A 21681-nucleotide genomic window follows, 5' to 3' on the forward strand; every position below is an offset into this window, starting at 1 on the left:
GACACAATGGGTGTTTTTTTCTCAGACTTTGGACCGCTCCCTCCAGAGCCACACATTATGCAACTGTTTTCACATTCTGAGTTGTGGCTCTTATGACATATAAACTGAACTTTATGATTTAAGTTGGTAGGGTGCCCCTTTAAATGAGTTTAAATTGTCTCATTCAGTAATTTTTACACGTGTACCATTGCTCAATGGGATGTATGCCACTGTTAAAAAATATGTTTTATGTATAAATATATAGTGTGCCAACTGTTTACCAGCCATGAGGTTGGTGTCTATGCTCTCTTCAAGAAGATGAGGAAGTTGACCAACAGAGCCTCAACTTGGTGTCTTCCTTTATGTCATGGTTTCCTTGACTGCATCACATGGACTGTTGAAAACAAGTTGTTCTTCTGTCATCTTCAAATACATGACTGGTATTGGTCTTAAATACTGAGGTCATGAGCCCAAATATGAAACATCAGAAATGATGGACTATAGCCATTAATCAAACTCTGTTACGTTTTCAGAGAATTTAAAGAAATCACAAACAATTCCTTTATTTACTCATTTACCTGATCAGCTGTATTTTCTGTTAATTTTAGCCCCCTTTGTTGTTGTTTTTTCTCTGCTGCCAGGAAAAAAAATCAAATAAATAGTATAAAAAAAAAAAAATTATCTAAATAAGCCTTAAAACCCTATCTTGTGTAAAATGTGTTGAGTCACAGAATATAATTCCCAGAAATATTAACAGGAAAATGATTTATCAAATGTACAAGTAGAAGAAGACCATGCATATATTTACATGTAGGTACAAACTTTATCATATGGTCAACCAATTAATGATAACAAGTAACTGAAGTTATTAAATATATGGAGTGGAATCAGAAACCCTACACTGTCTCTAAACCTGTGCACAGATCTATGGAAGATGAATTGGTAAAAGACAATGGAGGTGCGTCTCACTGCACAAAAGTCAAGAAAACGGACTCCAGACATCATTCACATCATTTCATTTTAATAGATCTCTATCATATACATTACAGTACAATATGCTCAAGACAGATTTTATGGCACATCCATTTTTGTTGTACATTTTGCAGTCGCTGGTATTGCTGTGAGGCTACAGTAAAGTGACCATTTGAATCTGTTACTTAGGTAGATACAGCAGGTGGATTGACCTCAGTGGGTAAGAATAAGGTTGCTACAGCAAAACACATGCACTGTCAAGTTATATATTCCACTAGGGGTGGGTCACACATCCAGTTACACAGACCGATACTTTAGGGGGCGGTGTTGTTATGTTCTATTAAAACCCCTTTTGTTGTTTTTGTCTTGGAATACGCTACAACAGTGGCTACCGTGATCCTGGAGAGCTACGGGATGTTCAAGCTTTAGGTTTTACCCAGTGGGCGTTCGCTAATTTAAAGAGCTGCCATTACATGTACAATAATTTAGTCTGCTTGGCTTCAGGGGGGATTTTAAAGGCCCCATATTATGCTCATTTTCATGTTTGTACTTTTATTTTGGATGTCCACTTGAAAATGTTTAAATGCTTTAATGTTTAAAAAACACATTATTTTTCTCATACGGTCCATTTTTGCAGCTCCTCTATTCAGCCTCTGTCTGAACGCTCCGTTTTGGTGCCTGTCTCTTTAAGGCCCCCCTCCTGAAAAACTCAATCTGCTCTGATTGGTCAGCTCTCGCAGGCCTGAGCAGGCACCGCCCAACGTGTTTCTGCATCAGCTCTGCTGAGGTTTTTGCAGACACGGTTGTGCTGGGGGCGTGGCTGAGGGCAGTGACTGTAGAGCTGTGACATCACAATGTTACTGAAGTCCTGACGGCTCGTTTGAAGGCACAGTTTCTGAATACAGGCTGTGTGCATCTATCTGTGGATTAAGCTTTTTGATACTTTCACGGTTTTTATATAGCACCTAGACCTGCTTTATAATAAATAAGAAAAGGCATCGAAATCTTGCTTTCTACAATATGGGACCTTTAAATCTATTTCAATGATTGTTTTAAGCTGTCAAACACATTTCTGGCTCAGGATTCAACCAAAACCTTGAATATCCCGTAGAAGTGAAGAATAATGGTGTATAAGGATCTAGTATTCAGGTTTCTACTGCAATACAACTTTACCGTCTATACTATAGGTACAGAGAACTGCTAGGAGGTTATTCACATATGTACAAACTCTGCTGTGTAACTGCGCAGAGACTTGACAAGTGAGTGTGCGTTTTCTTTCTGAGTCTGCAGAGCACGTTCGAAATAGAAAAATAAAACAGTGATAGACTACAAAATACTGTGTGCCACCATCATACGGAAGTGCTGCTGTCCATTTTCACCCTGTTATTCGTCCTTATGTGAATGAAAACAGTCATAACTTCACTCTTTCAGTCAGAATAAAAAAAGATAAAATGATTGTCTCAAAAAATAATTTAAAAAATTAGGACATTTAAAAAAAACAGCATCAAGTACAACAAAAGATGATATGTAACATGATACTAAAACTCACCAGCTCATCAGCTTTCCCTTTAATCAGCTGACCACAGAGTAATATAGGTGTGTATGTGGATGTGCACATAATGTGTACATACAGTATTTATTATTAGTGTGCAAGAGTAGGGATGTGAGCACCTCTTGAATCCCTTTCCATACTTATGTCTATGTCTTTTATTTAAAACACACCAGCGGGTTAAAATGTCCCCTTAGTGTCCTGTTTAATCTGATGAAAGTGCTTCACATACTTGGCATGGCACCCAGTCTCCTCCATGGAGACTCTTTGCGTCTCTAAATGTGCAAGGTTGGCATTTGGACTTTCTCCCAGTTATCCACCGTGAGTGTTAAATAATAGGAAACAGTGCTAAATGCAAACGATAAAGTCAACTCATGAGCCGGTGGTGACACGACTGAAACAAAAGCAAGTTGATAAAGGATGTACTGACGAGAGTTGAGGAGTGTGGAGGTGCAGCAGCTGATGGAGCGGCTGTCTGTGGAGCTCTAGATGACCTGGCAGCAGCTGTGAGGGGTGGGGGTACAGAGCAGACCCTCCTTGGGGCTCCGGTGGATGTTGACGGACAGAGTCTTGTCGCTCAGAGGCATCTGCAGCACACGGTTCTTCATGTTCCTGTGGTTCTCCCTGGCCAGGTCCAGCTCTCCCAGCCTCAGCGTGCCCGTGCAGGGGCCCTCCAGAAGCGGGTCTGCCAGTGCGTCTCCCAGTGGGGGCTGGTGGTTGTACAGGTTCCCCCTGGGTGAAGGCCCACCCAGGAGGGACACCTTATCCAAGCTACCGGTGGAGCCGCCCATGCACATCCTCCACATCGGGCGGTCCTGGGTGTCCCCCCCAACAACGGCACCGCTGCCGCCGCCGCCGCCACCACCACCTCCCCCTCCTCCCCCCGTCAGGTTGTGGAACTGAGAGCTCAGGCACAGGCTCATCAGCTTTAGGCTTTCCACCAGACCGCTGGCAGCTTTGGCTGTTCCCTTGCCTTGGCCCGAAACTGATCCAGGACTGGCACAGTTGGAGGGACTGCCCTGCCCTGACCCCCTTTTCTTTCTATCCTCTTTCCTCCCTTCTCTCTCATCCCGTTGTCCACCTACAGATGCCGTCTCTGGTTTATGGTGACTTTCTGTCTCATCGTCACTAGTCTCTGAGCTTGGGGTGAATGCGGCAACCGGTGCTATTACACCAACAGTTTTAGGTGATGACATGAGCGTAGACGGTGATGGTATTCTAGAGTTCAGATTGAGGCTGAGGCTGGGTTTGGGCGGGCCAAATCCACACAGCTCCCTCCTCTCCTCCTCTTCTTCATCCTCTTTATCCTCCTCATGGATCTGGTTAAGAACCGGTGCACTCATACGGGATGTCAGCCGATTGCCAGAAGAAGATGCAGATGATGATGAGGACGAAGTTTTGCAACGAAGTACCACCTGAGCAGGTAGCGAAGACGGGGGTAAACATTTGTCTTCATCGACCTCTTCTTCCTCATCCTCCTCCACACTGAAAAGACTGGGACTACGAGGTTTGCAAGGGCCCACTGAGGCCAGAGAGCCCAGCCTGAGGGGGTTGGAGTGGGGCTTCACCAGAGGCCTGAGCCCCCTCTCCTGGTTCTGTCGTGCTGACTGCTGCTGGCTGGGTGCTGAGCTGTGGTTCTCCTGCCGCAGGCTGAGGTCTGGCAGGGCTGTTTTGGGCCTGGGGCCTTTGTGGAGGCTCTCAGCACTGCGGGCAGGGGACTGTGGCCCCCCAGGGTGGGAGATACTCGGACCCCCCAAGCCATCACTGACATCCTGGTGAACATCAACTCTGGTGGGCCAGGACTGCCTGTTAATGATTTAACAAACATAGGACAGAAGGTTTAGTGGGTTAAACAGAATTAGTAACTCTGAATTTATATATTTAGACTTACAAGTCATTTAATTGAACTCAGACAAAAAACAAATGTTTAACATTTTGAGATTCACACTTGTTTTCTTTCCAAAAATTAAAGCAGAATATTGATACTACTCTCATGTCTGTCCGTCAAGTTGGAGTAAGACCTAGCCTAGCTTAGCATACAAATGGAAAAACGGCTAGCCTGGTTGCACAGCAACACTACTCAGCTCACTAATGGACACATTGTTATGCCAAAAAATAATCACATTACATATCGCAACTTACCACAATTACGTTTCTACATGTCTATCACCATGTAGTAGACATATTTTTCCCTCTGTCTTTATGCTAAGCTAAGCTAATCACCCCCTGATTTCAGCTCTGTACTTACACCTTTTGTTTAATACAAACCAAAAAACAAGTATAAAAGAATGTTTTAATGTGTAAATTAGTGAGCTGGTACTGGTGGGTGATTTTGTCACAGGCTAGCTGTTTTCCCACTATTTTCAGTCTTTAAGCTAAGCTAAACTAAGCTATGCTAAGCTGAGCTAAGCAACTGTATGTTAGCTTAGTTAGAACGGTATCAATCTTTTCATCTAAATCTCTTAAAAAGAAAGCATATTTCCCAAAATGCTGAACTGGTCCTTTAGCTGACAGTAACATATTATTTTCTCTATCTGAGACAGAATACTAAATGAAGACATTGTTAATATTGAATTCTGTTTGACTGGTTTAATTTAATATCCGTCTTTTATTATAAGCGGTGTCAGATTATTGGAAAGGTTACATTGCTCCTACTTTTGTATTCCAATTACACCAAATCAAATATATGCCGGGGTAAAACATCACCAGTTGTGTAAAATCTGAAACTTGAAATCAATTTGCATGCTGTTAATACACTTAAAGGGTAAATCCACCACTCTTACGCATTAAGTGTGTTAAGTGTGTTAACAGGTCTTTGTGAGTACTTCTGAATATGTGAAATAAAGCAGTATAACGCCTTTTGTAGCTCCAGAGGACACTGCATGTAATCTGACAAGTTGCCTCCAGTGAGGTCACTCAGTGGCTGAATTGCATTCTGGGTAATATAGGCGGAAGGTTCTTTTCAAACCCTTGTTTATACTGTTTTTTTTTCATTTATGCAGAAGTACTCGCAAATACCTGTTAACACACTTTAATATGTAAAATTGTGAAAACAAAGTTATGCTTTAACCAGTTGAGATAGTCAAATGTGATAGCAAATGTTTGGCTAAGTAAGATATAAGATATGAACCACAAGAGCTGCAGCATGGTGCAGAGTACAGAACGGACAGTTGTCATGCTATGATTATATTTTATGTTCATGTTTCATGTTCTTTATTTCATTATTAGTTCTTGGCTATTTAGTTTTAATGAATAGGGGCTAATGCTAACCAGACATCTAGCTGCTAATAGTAAATATAACGATCAGAATTATGTAAAGATTTATTTCACAATGTACTGAAACACTTCAAAGACCAGTTTATATTTACTGTTATTCCAATTTTAGTATAGGTCATTGTATTTTATAAATATTCACGAGTTTTTACTTTCTCAAGCGAGGAAAATATAAGCTGTTTTCTGCTTTGTTTCAAGATATTTTTGGCGGTAAATCCCTGGTAATGTTGCTGATCTGCACCGTCTCTTCTATTCTCAGTCCGTCCTTCATTCTCTGCTGGAAAAAAATCTCCGTCTGTCCATCTGCTGTCAAACTTGTCTTCTGGAAACTGACAGTACGCAACACTGCAGAGGCAGCACCCTGTCTATCTAAACAAATGCTTGTTTGTGTGTGTGTGTGTGTGTGTGTGTGTGTGTGTGTGTGTGTGTGTGTGTGTGTACCTGAACTGGGCCTTGCTCGGGCTGGGTGATCGTGTCTGGCTGTGTTGCTCCTTCTCTTGCCTCTCCCTCAGCATCCTCTCAGCCAGCAGGAAGTATGTAGCTGTGATGTGGTTGTACTGATTCGACTCCAGAGCCCTAAGAAGATGGGGAGAGAAATCAATTTGAATTCCAAAATACACACAGGGCACGCATGCACGCACACACTTGTATGTCAACACGCAGATCTGCACCAAACCCTGACCGTGAGTCAAAAGGAAGTGATGAGGGTGGAGATTTAATTTGACATGGCAACAGCTCAGGATTGACTGCCAGCTGGTTGTTAATGGAAATTAAACTGTTGACGACACTCAATCAAGCTTCAGTTGGACTCGTGGACCATGGCGGAGATTACACATAGAATAGCTGCATGTTAATTTATGTGTGAGATAGAGGGACGCGTACTCAGTTATGGTGTCTCGGTCTGCGATGCCGCCCAGCACCATGCGCTGGATGATGGAGCCGTGCTCCTCCTCCGACAGGCTGCGATGGGACACCAGAGGGGTGGACAGCTTGGTGGCTGGAGAGGGGTCGACACCTTGGAGCCATTCGTGGGCCTCGATCTCATCTAGGGTCGCTCGTTTCTTGGGGTCCCGCTGCAGCATGTGGGCTATAAGACTGGAGGGAGTCACACAGGGATCAGTGTTAGAGAGGAACTACAGAAACATCTGTTCATCTAGTTCTCCAGCTGTGTTTAGATACACTCTAATATCACCATAGTGTCTAGGATGATTCTATCATGTTCATGAGCTGGCAGGAAGAAACATCACATGATATTTGGGTTTTTGGCATATTTCGTATTTGTTATCACATTTTTCTCACCATGTTAATTCCTAAAATCTAAGACAGGATCACTGAAATAAGTCGGTCTGTGAAACCAACATGAGCAGTTAGACAATCAGACAGGTTTCAAACCAACTCCCAAGTTAGCCAAACTTATCTGGAAGAGAAAATTAAGGCAAATGGTCCACTGTAAACAGTCAGTGGCAGTTTACAGACCGACTTCTGGTTGAACTTCGACCTACTTTACTTGCCATAGTTTTAGGCATACTGTTGCTCATGTTTCTTTCCTAGTTCCACATTCCCATCATTGAATACAATGTTTGGCCACAAAACCCAGGTTCTAACAAAAAAAATATTACTGGATGCTATAAGTTAGCTGGTACCTACACATGTGATGACTGAGCCAGTGATTGTGAAGCATGAATGAAGCAGCAGGTGCAGATCAGCCATTTTTCTACCCAGGAACTTTTAGTGAGCTGATATGTTTCTTAAGCCAATTGTTCTCAACAAAAAAACAAGCTAAAATTGGGCAAATTAGTCCGCTGATGTATGAAAAAGCTATGGCTGTTTTTGCCCAACCTCAGACGTTAAACTTCGTTGTTGGGCCATCTGTCAAATTTTTCTTTTGTAACTCCATGTTGATGTGTCATATTGTGACATAAAAAGCTGTACTTAGCTAGTCTAGCGAAGATAACCACTAAGATTGGTAGCATAACTAACTTCACTGGCTGAATCATTCACACGAAAAAGTGCAGTTTCCTCACGGCCACACGGGTTGAAATACACATGACAACAACACATGAACCAGGACACGTGCCAATATTTGAAGTGCTATCGTGTGAACGTCAGCATAAACTAATAAAGCCGTGTCCAGAAACAATGTGTTTTCAGAGCTACAGTCATTCAAAATGTATTCAGCACCCATTTTTCCCTGCTCTGCCTTGAGGCATCGTTAAACCCTCACAATGTTAAAAATAGAGGGCCGATTTTGAAGGGTGCATTAGATACACTTAACGCAGCACTGCATCTCTGGCGGAGCAGCTGACTGCAGCACCGAGTGAAAAGCAGGACAACGAGGAAGAAGCATAAGAGAGGCCGCTCCTCTTTTTCTTCACACATCTACAAACATGAAATATGCAGCACCTGCAGAGTACTCCGTCCATCTGTGTGGGTATGTGCGCGTGCGTGTTACTCACTCTCGACATGCATGGGAGATGTGTGGAGGCACTGTGTATTTACAGTCCATGATCATAGTGAGGGTCTCGCTGTCATTAGCCTCCTGGAAGGGGGGCTGACCACAGACCAGCATGAAGAGGATGACCCCCAGACTCCAGATATCTGCAGAGACACAGAGAGAATGCAGTCCGTCATACCAAAACATCCTTGTGTGGCACATAATTATGAGAACTGTGTGTTAATTTTTTAAGGAGGATTGCCACAGAAATGAAAAAAGTAAGGATGAAGTGAAGCACACATGTCCTTTCTGCTTAGTGACCTACATATAAAAAAACAAGCGCAGTCTCCCCCCAGTTCAAATGAAGCATGAATCATATTCGATCAGAGCCATTTCCATAAATATGTACTGGCTTAGGACACATCTGTCTAACCAAGGATGAGGCTCTGCACTGCTGCCTGCCGCCGGCGTCATGCTCACGCATACATGCTTGCACGCCCTCCCGCACAAACACACAGTTGTAGGAAAGTGGGTTAACGTGTTCATCCCTCAAAGCTTCACACAAATGCTAATTTCATGGAACAGTTCTCTTGGTCTGATTATCCGTTTAAAAGAGCAACGTTTCACTCTGGGCATTCTCTGTCGCTCTGGTCAGTAGGATGGTCCACTGACACACATTCGGCGGTCGCATGCTGACTACTTACTCGTCTGTATGTTGACCCCTTTTTCACAGAGACCTTGGAAAATTATAGTAGGATTCGGGGCTTTACATGTAGTGCAATCTAAAGCAGTGCTGTTTAAAACCACTTCTTCTTAGGTTAAGATAAGCTTGAGTATCAGAAAAACACAGGTGATTTATTGTTTTTCTTTATTTTTAAAGCAAGGTTAACTGATTTTTTTGCCACTTGGAGGCAGCGTAACAAGCTGTAAACAGAATATTGACGTTATCACCTTCTAAACTTGTGGCCAACACGTTAGCAAACAGTTGTCTATAGTTGTCTATAAGTCCAGCTGACACGCAACATTAGCATTAATTCAGAGTCGTGTTTATGGCTAGCTAGCTGCTAGTCTGACTGTTGGACTGTTGGGAGCTTATTTCAGTTGCCGTTCTTCCCTCCTGCTATCTGCGCGTTACCGTTTTCAGAATCCCCATCTCTTTGGGAAACAACAACAACCTCCTAGCTAGCAACATACGCAATGAAAATGCTACGTTACCCTAACACTAACCTGGTTGCTAACCGTACAAGCCTTAAGCTCTTACCACAAGCAAAACAAGTTCCCTCACACTATTTCCAGGGGCAGAAAATACAAACAAGCCAGAGCGTTTTTTTACCCCCATTATACCAGAATGAAAACTGGTGCAACCAGAACTTTCTCCAGTGCTGTGGAGATAGGTCTGCTAACGGCTAGCTGCTAACTTTGTATGCCTTTTTATACTGGGCAGGTAGCATATGGTCGATTTCTCGGAGCAGCTAACAGTTTTCTTCCCAAGGAGGCTGGAGATTGATGAGAGCAGTGAAAGTGGACCAAAACAATGAAGTTTTGGGCTGCAAAACCAAAACAATGGGCTCAAAGGCACTAAAAAGATCTGTAAAAGTGAGGGGAACAGCAGAGTTGGATGGTAATTGTCTCTGGGTTTGTCACCAAGAGTGACTGCTTTAATATAAAATAGTCATTGTGTTTACTAATTGTATAGAAAATTTGATTTTTAAAGTGCTTAACTTTTACTTTACTTTCCGTCTTTTTATTGGCATTTTCTGTACTATTTGACTATTGCTGCAGATTCTGTCCAGTGATCACTATCAGATCAAACTATGTAACTGACTTTTTCCTCTTTGAGATTTTTCTGTTCCGTTTTTCTGTTGTTTTTTTTGTTGTTTGTTTTCTATTTGTTTATAACATGGTTGCTAAGGCTGCACAGGCCAAGTAACAGTTCTTTCTCTAAATATTAAGAATTATAAAACACTCCACTTCCTGTGAAGCAAATTACTTTTTCTTCTAAGACAGAACAACTGAAATCTCAATGACTACCTGAACTAAACCAGTCAGATCAGTTTGATATATCCGAAAGAAAAGACTGTAAACTGATCCTAAGCGGGTTTATCCTCCTCAACACCCCTGCTGATATGTCTTTTCGCATTTCTTCATATCACAGCAGCAGTCTGCCAGGATACGCTGGAGATTTCAATCTGGTAAAGTACACGTGCCAGTTTACTGTGGGTGGCGAGTATTTATTGCTCTGAGGCTGTGAAGGAGCGTCTCATGCTGCTGATGGAGGGAGCAAACGCTGCTGCTGCTGCAGTCCCCACCACCATCTTACCCCTAGCCAATGTATCCTAGCAACCGTGACCCTGCTCCCTCATTACTTGCGTCAGCGGTCCGCCAAACTTCCTTCCTCGATAACTTTATTTATAAACCAGATGGCTGACACATCTCTGGATAACACCATTCACGTCAATGTACATTACTTGAGACAACAACGCCGGGTACTTACTGGTGACAGCTGGGTGTATAAACATCCCTTTCTGCTTTCCTGCGTTGCATTTTCACACCAATTGCTTCCCTGAGATAACCAACAACCACTCCCTTGTGTCTTGACACTGTTAACCCCGAGGCCAAGTTCTGCATCCTGTCCTGCTGATCATTATGCAACATCTTTTTCTAGATTAAAAAAAAACCCTCCCACATGTGAGCGTTCATTATGCTCAGATATGCTCTGAATTATGCATGTGGTCAGGATATGTTCTTTGTAATTGCTATTAGGTAAGTTATTTTTTTTCTGAAGTGCAGCTTGTGCTCCTTAAAGAGGAAGCAGAAATCTATATTTAAATTTCCATTTACTGGAGACAAAAAGGAGAGAGCCCACACGCTGCATAACATCAAAAGGCAAATGGAGGCAGGCATCTTTTCATAGCACTTGTTAGTCCATCATCTGCTCCCAAAGGTGCACAAACATGCTTGCACTTTGTTTGACATTTCCTGAAATCTGTCTACATAGAATACAATTTCACATACTTTGGTTTGATTATTCTGTCCTCAAAATATCTTTGATTCACTTGATGTTTGTCTTTAAAGGGACAGTTCACCACAAAATCAAAAATACACACCTTACATACCCAAGATAATCCATAGCCTGTGTTGTGTGCAGTTTCATGTAGGAACTAGCTTCTTTCTACCGAACTACAACGTATCACTGCGCAGGCAGAAGTGCTCATCTACTCACGGAAGAGAGGCTCATGCTTATGACAATGCGGGATGTAAACATAAGCGGCGTCCTCCTTGGCCGAGCTGTAACGCTAGCTAGCTGACTTAGATGAGCCTATTTAGCTTAGCCTTTTGTGCGTGAGTAGATGCTCGTCTCCTTCTGTGTTGTGAGATGCTCGGCAGGCGTAGTTTGGTGGAAAGAAAATAGTTCCTGCATGAAGCTGCTAACAAAACAAGGTTGTGGATTATCTTGAGAAACCAGGTCATGAATTCTGTGAACAGACATTATTTTTTTCTGTGCTTTGAGCACCACAACCCTAGTGCCATTTAGTTCCATTATATTCCAGAGAAGGCAGACATCTGATGTCTCCAAAACTCTGCAACCCACAGCAAAACAATCTAGAAGGATAAGAAGCACTACAGGAAAGAGAGAAACTATTTATGTTTTGATTTGGGGATGAACTGTCCCTTTAACCATTTATTTCTATTCCTCAGAGCCTGAAGTTTCAACTGTTGGGGGACAAAGCAATTTTAAGTCATCTTGGGAGCTGAAAGAATATGATGGGTATTTTTCACTATTTCTTCAAAATATATTGACCAAATTTTTTTGCAGTTTGGAGTGTTTGGCTTCTGTTAATTGGCTCCGTCTGCACGCTCTGCAGGCCTGACAACTGGTGCAAAATTCCCCTCTCTATTTTCAATCACTTTTCATCTCAAATTATTTTCAGCACTTCCTCAAAAGAGCAACACACAGGCCCGGCCTGAGAGAGCCGAGCGAGGACAGTCTCTTTATCTTTGCAACAAACTGGGCCTGCTGCCACCTGGCGCGTCACCGGCAAAACTCAGCACCCTACAGACTGTCAGCAGGCACCTTGGCAGCAAGTCGATCCCAGGCCAGGTTACCTCAAAGCCCTGAAACGTCAGGACCGCTGGCCTCCATTCAGCCTGTTCCACATCAAACTGCATCAACGCTGATAGAATCACACAATATTACATCCCGGCTGGGTGGATAATCCTCGCAATCAAAACATCATCATCTCAGCTGAATGAACAATAGCGCGCACAGGCATTATGAGCACTGCAGAGGACAGAACACAGGCACACACACACACACAGATACACAGACACACATGTGCTGAAAACGTCCACAAACATCAGATTTGTCATCTGGGTCAAGTGCTCAGACAGGCTTTTACAGGACAGCTGACCTCACATATCCAGCTACTCACACGATCACCCAAACCCACACATGCAGTCCAATAACAGAGACTATTATCACTCCACCTTCGATATTTGGGAGCATCTGCTTGGCACAAAAGAGACTGAGATGGAGCGAACTGCAGACAGAAGAAAATAGCCACCGCAAATCCACTCAGTCAGAAAAATAGAAAGTGCCTCTCTCATGCTCTGACGCAGTGGCCTCTGGGTAAACAGAAGGACTACTGATGCTTTTTCTCCCTCTTCGCTTTTCTATCGTGACCACCCCCCCACCCCCCACCCCCCAGAATCTGCACGCCTCCGTTTCATTTCTTCCTCATTACATTTTAATTTAATACCGAAGCCGTGGCTCAGCAAGGATTGGCACTGCTATCGATGGGAGGGATGATGGTGAGGCTGCTTGAGGTGTGTGTACACTGCAGCCGCAGAAGGAAAGAGTGCTGAGAAGGCTGAAGAAACCAATTTCAGCCTGATCTGGTATCAGATAGTTTATGCGCGGAAACGTAATGAAGGTAAACTGCAGACTAAAATAAACTGCAGGTGTACGATTGCAATTCTGTGGATTGAGTTCTGGTCTAATTTCCAAACTGCCAGGTACGCGAACACCTTCTGAACTTTGAGCAGTTCCTCTCCTCCTATCAGCTCGCCGATAAAGCTGCAAGTGTGCCAAGTTGTCTGCAGGGTTTAATCCAAAGTACTGTGGGTCATATAGTGTGGTCAAAGTGTATGCAGAGCTATCATTAGGTCATATCGGGAGATAAGGAGCGTGTCAATGTGAAAGCATCAGTCAACCAGGCTGATGTACGGTAGAGGACAGACTGTACCATGTTCTGCTGCTGGGAACACACACTGGACTACGGACTGAGACAGTGTCCTACTCCAGTAAAGGTGAAAGCTGTAATAATTACGTGACTTTGATAATTAAGCACAGATATCACTGACTCTCCATCAGCTCTTCAGACTCACCCACAGCAGGAGCGTCGTACTCGTCCCCCAGCAGTATTTCAGGAGCAGAGTAGGCCAGTGAGCCGCAGGAGGTGTTGAGTGTCTTCCCAGGCTGGAATCGGTTGCTGAAGCCGAAGTCGGTGAGCTTGACGACGCCCTGCTTCTCGAAGAAAACCACGTTCTCTGGCTTCAGGTCCCTGTGCACCACGTGCAGCCGGTGACAGTAGGAGATGCCGTGGACTATTTGGGCAAAGTAACACTTGGCCACCTTGGAGAGGAAAACAAAAACGATGAAAAGCAATAGTAATGTATCTCAGTATAATTATCCACCGGACAGCAACCACAACAAGACAATAGACACTTTAGAGTTCAACAAGCCATTTAGATGAACAGTAAGTGAACATGGTGCTCACATATTGCTAACCAAGGGCCCTGTTGACTCCCCCCTGTGATCCGAGGTCCCGGTCCAGACAAACTTTACGCCCACTAACTCCACGGCTAACTAAACCAATAGCTAATTAGCTAATTGTAGTTAGCTACAGCCAAAGATAGCTAGCTAAGGGCAGCAGTTTTCAGTCACTCAGCGACTAGCAATACCTTATAGACACTTTAAAGCAGCAGTTAAGAATTTGGGAAACACACATATGAGCAATAATTCCCAGTGGTCCAAAGCTCCTGTGCTTGCAGTGTAAACCCAAACACTTCCCTGGTAGTCTGGATACAAGCTATCATTAGCTACAGTCACGAATGTATTAACAAAATACAGTTGGCTGCCGTTAGCCGTTACTCTGGTGACATGCTGGCCCTATTTGCTGAGAGTATGAATTCAACAATTCTTACATATTGCACCTTTAACAAAAATGAATAATATTAAGCTCAGTGCCTTAAATGTTGTCTTCCTTCAAAGCCACGAAGAATGAAATCATTTCCAATCAAATTCTCCACAGGAAATTATGCACCGCCCTTACAAAACATGCCAACTTCTGCTTTATCATATTTCTACAGCAAAGCTTTTTACTGTTGCCTGCTTGTTGGCTACCTCACAGTAAGTGCACACAGAAAGTCAATGAAAAGCCACTATTAACCACTGCAGAGTTTGAGAACATCTCACCCCTTTCCACTTCTTTACTCGTAGTGTTTCAACTCTCAATGTCACACAGTTGCCTCCTGGTGTCTGGAATTTATTAACGTTAAAGAATCTGTATGCGCAGTGCATTGGTGAGCCTCTAACTACCTTTGAACTGTCCTTCACTGCATTTCCACAAGACAGTCTGAAGAAAAAGAAAAGAACCAGATCCAAATTCTTTTCCCTCGAGACTTTAACTTCAGTGATTCTCACTTATTCGTGGGAGGATTAATATTAATATGATACTTTATTGATCTTCGTTTTCAACTGGTAAAGACTAAAGTCAAGGACACCTCTGCAGGTAGGACGAACCTTCATCTGCCCGCTGAAAGACCGAGTCTAAGAAACCTTAATGGTCACTGTGCTGCCAACAACCCCACTCACCTCCTCAGTGAGGCCTCCGTCGTGCTTCATGATGCAGTCGTACATGTCTCCTCCGTCTCCCAGCTCCAGGATGAGGTAGAGCTTGGTTGCCGTGTCGATGACCTCGTAGAGGCGCACCACGTTGGGGTGCTGCACCATCTTCATGCATCGCACCTCCTGGAAAAGGTGGCCCCGCGCCACCAGGTCCAGCTTAGTCTTATCTATCACCTTCACCGCAACCTAGAAGAGCAGCATAATGAGAAGGTGATGATAGACATCTGCCCCAATCTACAACTATCAGCAGCAGGTTTTGCATACTGTCGAGCTTGTTGATACTTGTGTTAACTGTTGATGTGCTGTGCCGATACTAAAAGATATTGTGATGATTCACAAACAAAAACATTACAAGTATTTAGTGTTTAGACTTAACAGGATAGGAACACCTCTAGAAACAGCATACAGATCATAATGTACTGCTACGATCAACATAATGTGTTGGCAAATCAATCCACCATTCTTTCATCTGATGACATAACAATAGTCTGATCGCTTCATGTGTTACTAGTCAACCATCTGTGGTATGTGTGTCACTAAGGGTGAGGCTGAAAACATTTTAAAGCTATTTAAAATATGAGGAATGGCATCTTATCAATGCATTTGCATGTGCAGGCGTACCTTTTCTCCAGTGAAAACATGTCGGGCCAATTTGACCACAGCAAAGTGTCCACGGCCCAGCGTCTTGTCCAGGTCGTACAGCCCGGCGATCTTCCCATCGTGATGACGTTTCAGCCCCGCCATGGCTGATGGTGGACAAGCAGGGAAGAGCTGCCTTTCTGTTGCCTGTCGCTCTCCGGTCAGTTCTCCATCTCCTCCTGAGGGGGTTAAAGTGAGCCCGAGGTTTGTTGTGGTGGTCCGGCGGATTCTAAACCAGCTGTTGGTGTCTCGGGTTAGCTGGATGATAATGGCAAGTATTTGCAAAGCTGTGTCCTGCTGCCAGTGCCCCACTCAGTTCAATCCCATCATCTTGTGATCTGAGGGTGAGAATGGTACAACAAGACAGACAGTTTAGTGTATTAGCATGCTAAAAATCGGTAATTAGCAATAAACAAAGGTGCAGTTAAGGCTGATGGGAAGACTGTTAGTTTTGCAGGGATCACTAGAGTGAATCTTTGTACAAAATTTCACAATTCATCTGATAGTAGTTGTGATATTTCAGTCTTGACCAAATGGGTGGATCAACCGACGTAGCGAACTCTAGAGCCTTGCTGCTAGCATAACTAAATATGACATCTGGGTGCATAGCAGAATATCATTTAAGAATAAAAGCAGTTATAATTGTGAACTCAAAGATGTGGAAAATCTTCATTTACTCGAAACAAAAGGAGTGAGATTAAAACTAGGAGTCCTCGACCTGTGTCATGGAGGACTGAACCTGCCAAAATTTGAAGAACACTTGAAGAAAAGAAAGAGGGAAAGAGAGATGCCTCGAAAAAAAGGAAGGAGTCGTGGCAAGTGTGGTGACGTGGAGAGGAGGGAGGGGATTGCTAACTGCAAAACAGACAGGAAGTAAGCTAAAACAACGAGAACGCTTACAGCTGCTTTAATCTGTTGATTGTTAATTCCGTTGATACATTTGTTTTGTCTAGGAAATGTCAAAAAAGCATAAAAACAAGTTCTTAAAGCCCAAGGCGACATCGTTAATGTCTTGTTTTGTACAAAACCCAAAGACAGTCAATTAACAATGACATCAAACTGAGAAAAGGAGAAAAGTGAGAAGCTGATTAATTTTCTGTCAACCTTATTAAAAATGAATCAACTATGTTTTCAGCTCTTGTCAATATATTGCAACATTCTCCAAAAGGTTCTCTGCTATATTTAACAAGAAATCTAAATGAGTGTTGACTCATTGGATATTTATGCTCCTCGCAGATGAAAAAAACCTCACTGCTCTACACCAGCTCTTCTCAAACTGCGCTCACATGTCCGACCCTCTGCTCTGTTCACCAGCAGCGACCGTCGTCATACAGTATGTTGCTTCACAGCTCTGATTATGAAACAAAGCCTCCAGGGGAGGCATGGCATTCCTCTTCCAGGAATCTACCTGCGTGCCAAGAGCGCAGAGACGGTAGCAAACCAGACAATGTACAGGCAAAGAACATTCCTGGGAGGTGATCCTCGCCTAGGTGTGCCCCATTCACCTGGATTCACAGGAACAACAGTCAACCATAATCGCTGTTGTCAGGAAACACGCCTATCAACATAACCAGATACCAGTGAAATGGAAAAACTAAAAAACGTCTTCAACCCACCAGCACTCTGTGGTTGCTCAAACGAAACTACGAAAGCCCCAAAAAGCTCTTTGGGGTTTTTTTATGTGATCCTCACTCGGAGGGTTGTACCTGTGAGAAAAGAGTGAGTCATTTTTCTTATAATAGGAGGCTGACATCTCAATCTGTCTCCGCTCTGTCTCGCTCTCGCACACACGCACAGACACAAAAGTAATCTCAACGCTGCTGAACTCCTCGCCTGACACTGACAACATGGAGGTGTTGATGTTTCAAAAAATCTGAAGCCATGAAAGGAGACACACACACACACACGTGCGCGCTTGTGCTTGCTTTCATGCGTGCACACACACAATCGCAGCTGTGGCACACTAGTCAGGCTGCCAGGGCAGGTTAGGTGAGATCGACGTGGGCTGGAGTGTGGTGGTGGTGTTGAGCCGGGTCAGTCCAGGATCTGCTAGCCCTCTTATTCACCTCAGGACCTTACAACAGGTGATGGGTGAAATTACAAGTTGAGAAAACGTGATGTAAAAATCAGTTTGGTATTTAAGCCAGCCTACCCTCTGGTCTGGTCTTTCTGACATGTCAACACAGCGCAGTAGTGTGCCAATCGGCCATGCTTCGATGTTGGTTGTGTAACTGTTCGAGGTGCTGGCGCTGTATTGATTTACAAGGTAGTAGTGTGCATGTGTGCAAACATACACACGTACGAGGTCAAGGACCTGTTATAATAGCTGCCCCACTCTCACAGCCTGTGAGATTAAAGATAAGATCTGGGAGTTATCAAGTCTCTGGTTGACTGGAAAATCTGTTTCCTGGTACATTTTATGATGATATTGATGTGACAAAGACACCCAAGTTAGTTTGGATACAAGTCGTTGTTACAAGTTCAAGCAAAGACGTACAGATTTTATTATATGAGCTGGAAAAAAGAGCAAAAGTTAGAGAAAAAATAGGGCTGCAAACAATTATTTTGATTGTTGATTCATCTGTTGATTGTTTTCTTGATAAATCGATCAGAAAATGGTCGATCAGTGATTCCCAAAGCCCAAAATGACCTCCTTACCTGCCTCAGAATGTTAATGAGAAACTCAGAAATATTTATAAGGTTAATTTTATAAAGGTCCCAGAACACTGTTTGAAGCTAGAAAGGTGGCAGGGTCCGCCACATCTAAACAAAGTGAAACAGTGTGATATTGTGTTGTCGTTTAAGGTCAGTTTGTTTATTCAGTGAAAACAGAGAGTTTGTTTAGGAATAAAAAAATCATGTCAATTCAACTTGATTTAAGTTTCTTACCCAAAACTACACAGTGCACCCTTAAAAACATTACCCAAAACGATTATCAAACTAGCTGGCAACTAATTGACGAATCCTTGCAGCTCTGGAGGAAAACTAAAAATGATCATAAGAGTCATGTTGAGTAGCAGAAATGTGCCTTTTCTTCATGAATCTCATGACCCTCAGAACCTACTTGCGACCTTTTGCACAGATCCTGATACCCAGGTTGGGAATCACTGCTAATTTATCTTTTTTCTTCTTTTTTTTCTAAATACTACTTGAATACAGTACAAATATGACAGGACATACTAGACAACACTGATATATATAGAGATATCACAGTGACACCACAGGAGGTATGGCTGTAGCATTAAGTGCTATACAGATAATACAGGCCTGGTGAACACTCTAAAAACACTTCTTTATTACTGAAACATGCACTTCAATATCTTGTCTTTGTGGAGAAATTAAGAAAGGTAAGTCTCTGTAAACTCATTACACTTTACCACAGGTACACTTTTGGATAATAATAATTATAATAATAATAAATCTTAGTAGCATCACATGTGATTCACAGATCTTTCACTACACAGTCAACTAAGTGGAAAAATCAGAGCTCTCCCAGCTACATTATCTCCGTATAGACTGTGCTTCTACCCATATGGGACCCCCCTCAGTCCCTCTGTACTGTCAACATGCCTGCTGGCTGCATCCACAATAACATGACAGTGCAGAGCAGCCTGCGCCAACAGCACACACATGAAGGCTGTGTGGACACGGGCAGCATGCTGAACTGAAACTGCGCCTCGAAAGATGCGCATGAAGTAAAAGTGGCCCCCTCCTGAAACCCGGCGGAGCCCGGCCAACTTGACTCATATTACTACACGGGCCCTCACCGTCAGCCTGCTACCTGCATGCGCTACACCACCAGTCCTACTTACCACAGAGGGGTCTGAAGCAGCGCCAGCCGTCCGTCCTGATCCGTTCCCTTTGAATCTGCGGGAGTGTGCGGGGCTCCGCGGCTGAGGTTGCGGGTTTGAACGAGGCTGGGATCCTCCGGCGGTCAGTTTGACACTCGGTAGTGACTGACAGCGAACCGGCCAGCGATTAATCCACCGAGTCCCCGTGAAGTCTGTCACACTGTCAGCCCAACCTCCCTCTTCCTCTCCCCCCTCTCCCTCTCGCGCTCTCAGCTGCGTCAAACACACACAGGTGGCAGGGTGATACAGGAAGCGGGGCTTTCAAAATAAAAGCAATGTCGTTCAATTCAACTGTGAGCTGTGAAAGGCAAGTTTATTTATATGGCACCATTCAGATTCAGGACTCACAATTTAAAGTACTCTGCATGGGGCTTAGAAATACATTACAAATTAAACATTAAAGGAGCACTATGTAGTTTCTGGAGAAGAAATTAAAACCCAGAATTTTAATATTTACAATATTAATGAGGTAATAATACAAACTCAGAGACATACATTTTATATATAAATGAATAAACAAGCTGTTCTCAGAGGAAAATAAGGTCCCTATAAAACTGTTTGAAGCTGGAAAAGTGGCAGGGTCCGCCACATATAAACAAAGTAAAACAGTATGAAATAGTGTTGTCCTTTAAGGTCAGTTTGTTTATGCAGTTTATTCAATCATGAAACGAAGAGAATCTATTTCGTTTGTCTAAGCATAAAAAAATCAGTCATGCAGATCTTTCTCTTGTGATTAAAATTGCTTTCCCAAAGCTACATAGTGCACCTTTAAAGGTGTAGCAATGTCAGAGGAGCAGGAGCATATCGATCAACGCGTCACATATCTTTTCAATCAAGGCCTGACACAGGCTGAAATAGCATTATGCCTTGCTATTACAGATAATATACACATTAGTGTGCGTAATCTAAAAAGACGGTTAGCAAGGCTTCAGCTATATTGGTGGCGCAATCTAAGTGAGCCTGATGTCGTCATTAACTACACAGCTGACCAGCTATGTAGTTAATGACGAGATCTCAAATTAATTATATTGTTATCTCGGGAAAACAAAGTTTCGTTATCTCGAGATCTCGAGAAAATTATCTCGTTATCTCGGGAAAACAAAGTTTCCTTATCTTGAGAAAATTATCCCGTTATCTCGGGAAAATGGCAGGTGTTATTTCGAGATAATAACTCGAGATCTCGAGAAAACAAATGAAATTAACTCGTTATCAGGGGAAAACGGAGGAAATAAAATGTATGAATGCATGGCCCTTTAGGGCTTCCGTATATTCCTAAGTTCAGTGAGTCAATGAAAAATATGTGAATGCTTCTTCAGAGAAAGAGACAAGAGAGGGATTTAAATGTGAAAACACTTGAAACCTTTAGGCATCTATTTTTTTCACATATATTTGGCATTTAGCAGAGAGGCACAGAAATACAACTTGGAAAACGTTTTCTAAAATAATTGTATTTTCTATTTCACTACATCTTTAGCTTTAAGTAAGAACTGTTGAGGCTCATAGGGGACTTAATCGAAACAATAATTTAAACTTGAAAGTGAAATGAGTCTAAGTGTAAATAACAAACCACCTGCATGTTTGTATGATATCAGTCTATAAAGAAAATATATAGGCAACTTTTAACGGTGCCATATATAAAATGGGGCCCGCTTATTGTGTAATGCTTTTATTTTGAAGTGGAATTCGCCTGTTTTCCGGTGTCGTTGCTAGTGAATGACACCTCTATCATCAATGCGCATCGCTACCATTCATCTCTGACGTCAGAGCTACGCTCATAGAAAGGCATGTTTATCAGGCCCAATGATAATAAGACTCAACGTACTTTATCTGTATCGTTACCTGAGCTCTGCTCGTGGTGGATCGATGGACTGTGAAGGTGGAAGATGACATGACTTGTTACATAAATCAAGCTGTGGAAGAACAACGGCTCATAATCAGCTTTTTATACTTTTATATAAAATCAAAGCGAGCTGCCATTCAGACCATTAAGTTATGTCACCTCTCAGTCATCCTCCGCCACATGCCCCAGGCTGCCAGGGAGGAATCTGACGCCTGGTGTGTGTGTGTGGAGGGA

General features: G+C 43.0%; 1 protein-coding gene across 1 annotated transcript; it reads right to left on the reverse strand.

Moving 5' to 3' along the window:
- Positions 1 to 983: 983 nt before the first annotated feature.
- LOC140993519 (SNF-related serine/threonine-protein kinase-like) lies at positions 984 to 19733 on the reverse strand. The gene is made up of 8 exons (XM_073462983.1): positions 19569 to 19733; positions 15739 to 16094; positions 15085 to 15303; positions 13596 to 13842; positions 8230 to 8371; positions 6656 to 6868; positions 6215 to 6349; positions 984 to 4306 (listed from the first exon to the last, which is right to left on the reverse strand). The coding sequence occupies exons 2-8, from the start codon at positions 15859 to 15861 to the stop codon at positions 2986 to 2988; spliced, it is 2400 nt and encodes a 799-aa protein (XP_073319084.1). The 5' UTR covers positions 15862 to 16094; positions 19569 to 19733; the 3' UTR covers positions 984 to 2985.
- Between the last annotated feature and the right edge of the window lie 1948 nt (positions 19734 to 21681).

The sequence above is a fragment of the Pagrus major genome, chromosome 3, assembly GCF_040436345.1.
Source record: "Pagrus major chromosome 3, Pma_NU_1.0".
Taxonomy (NCBI): domain Eukaryota; kingdom Metazoa; phylum Chordata; class Actinopteri; order Spariformes; family Sparidae; genus Pagrus; species Pagrus major.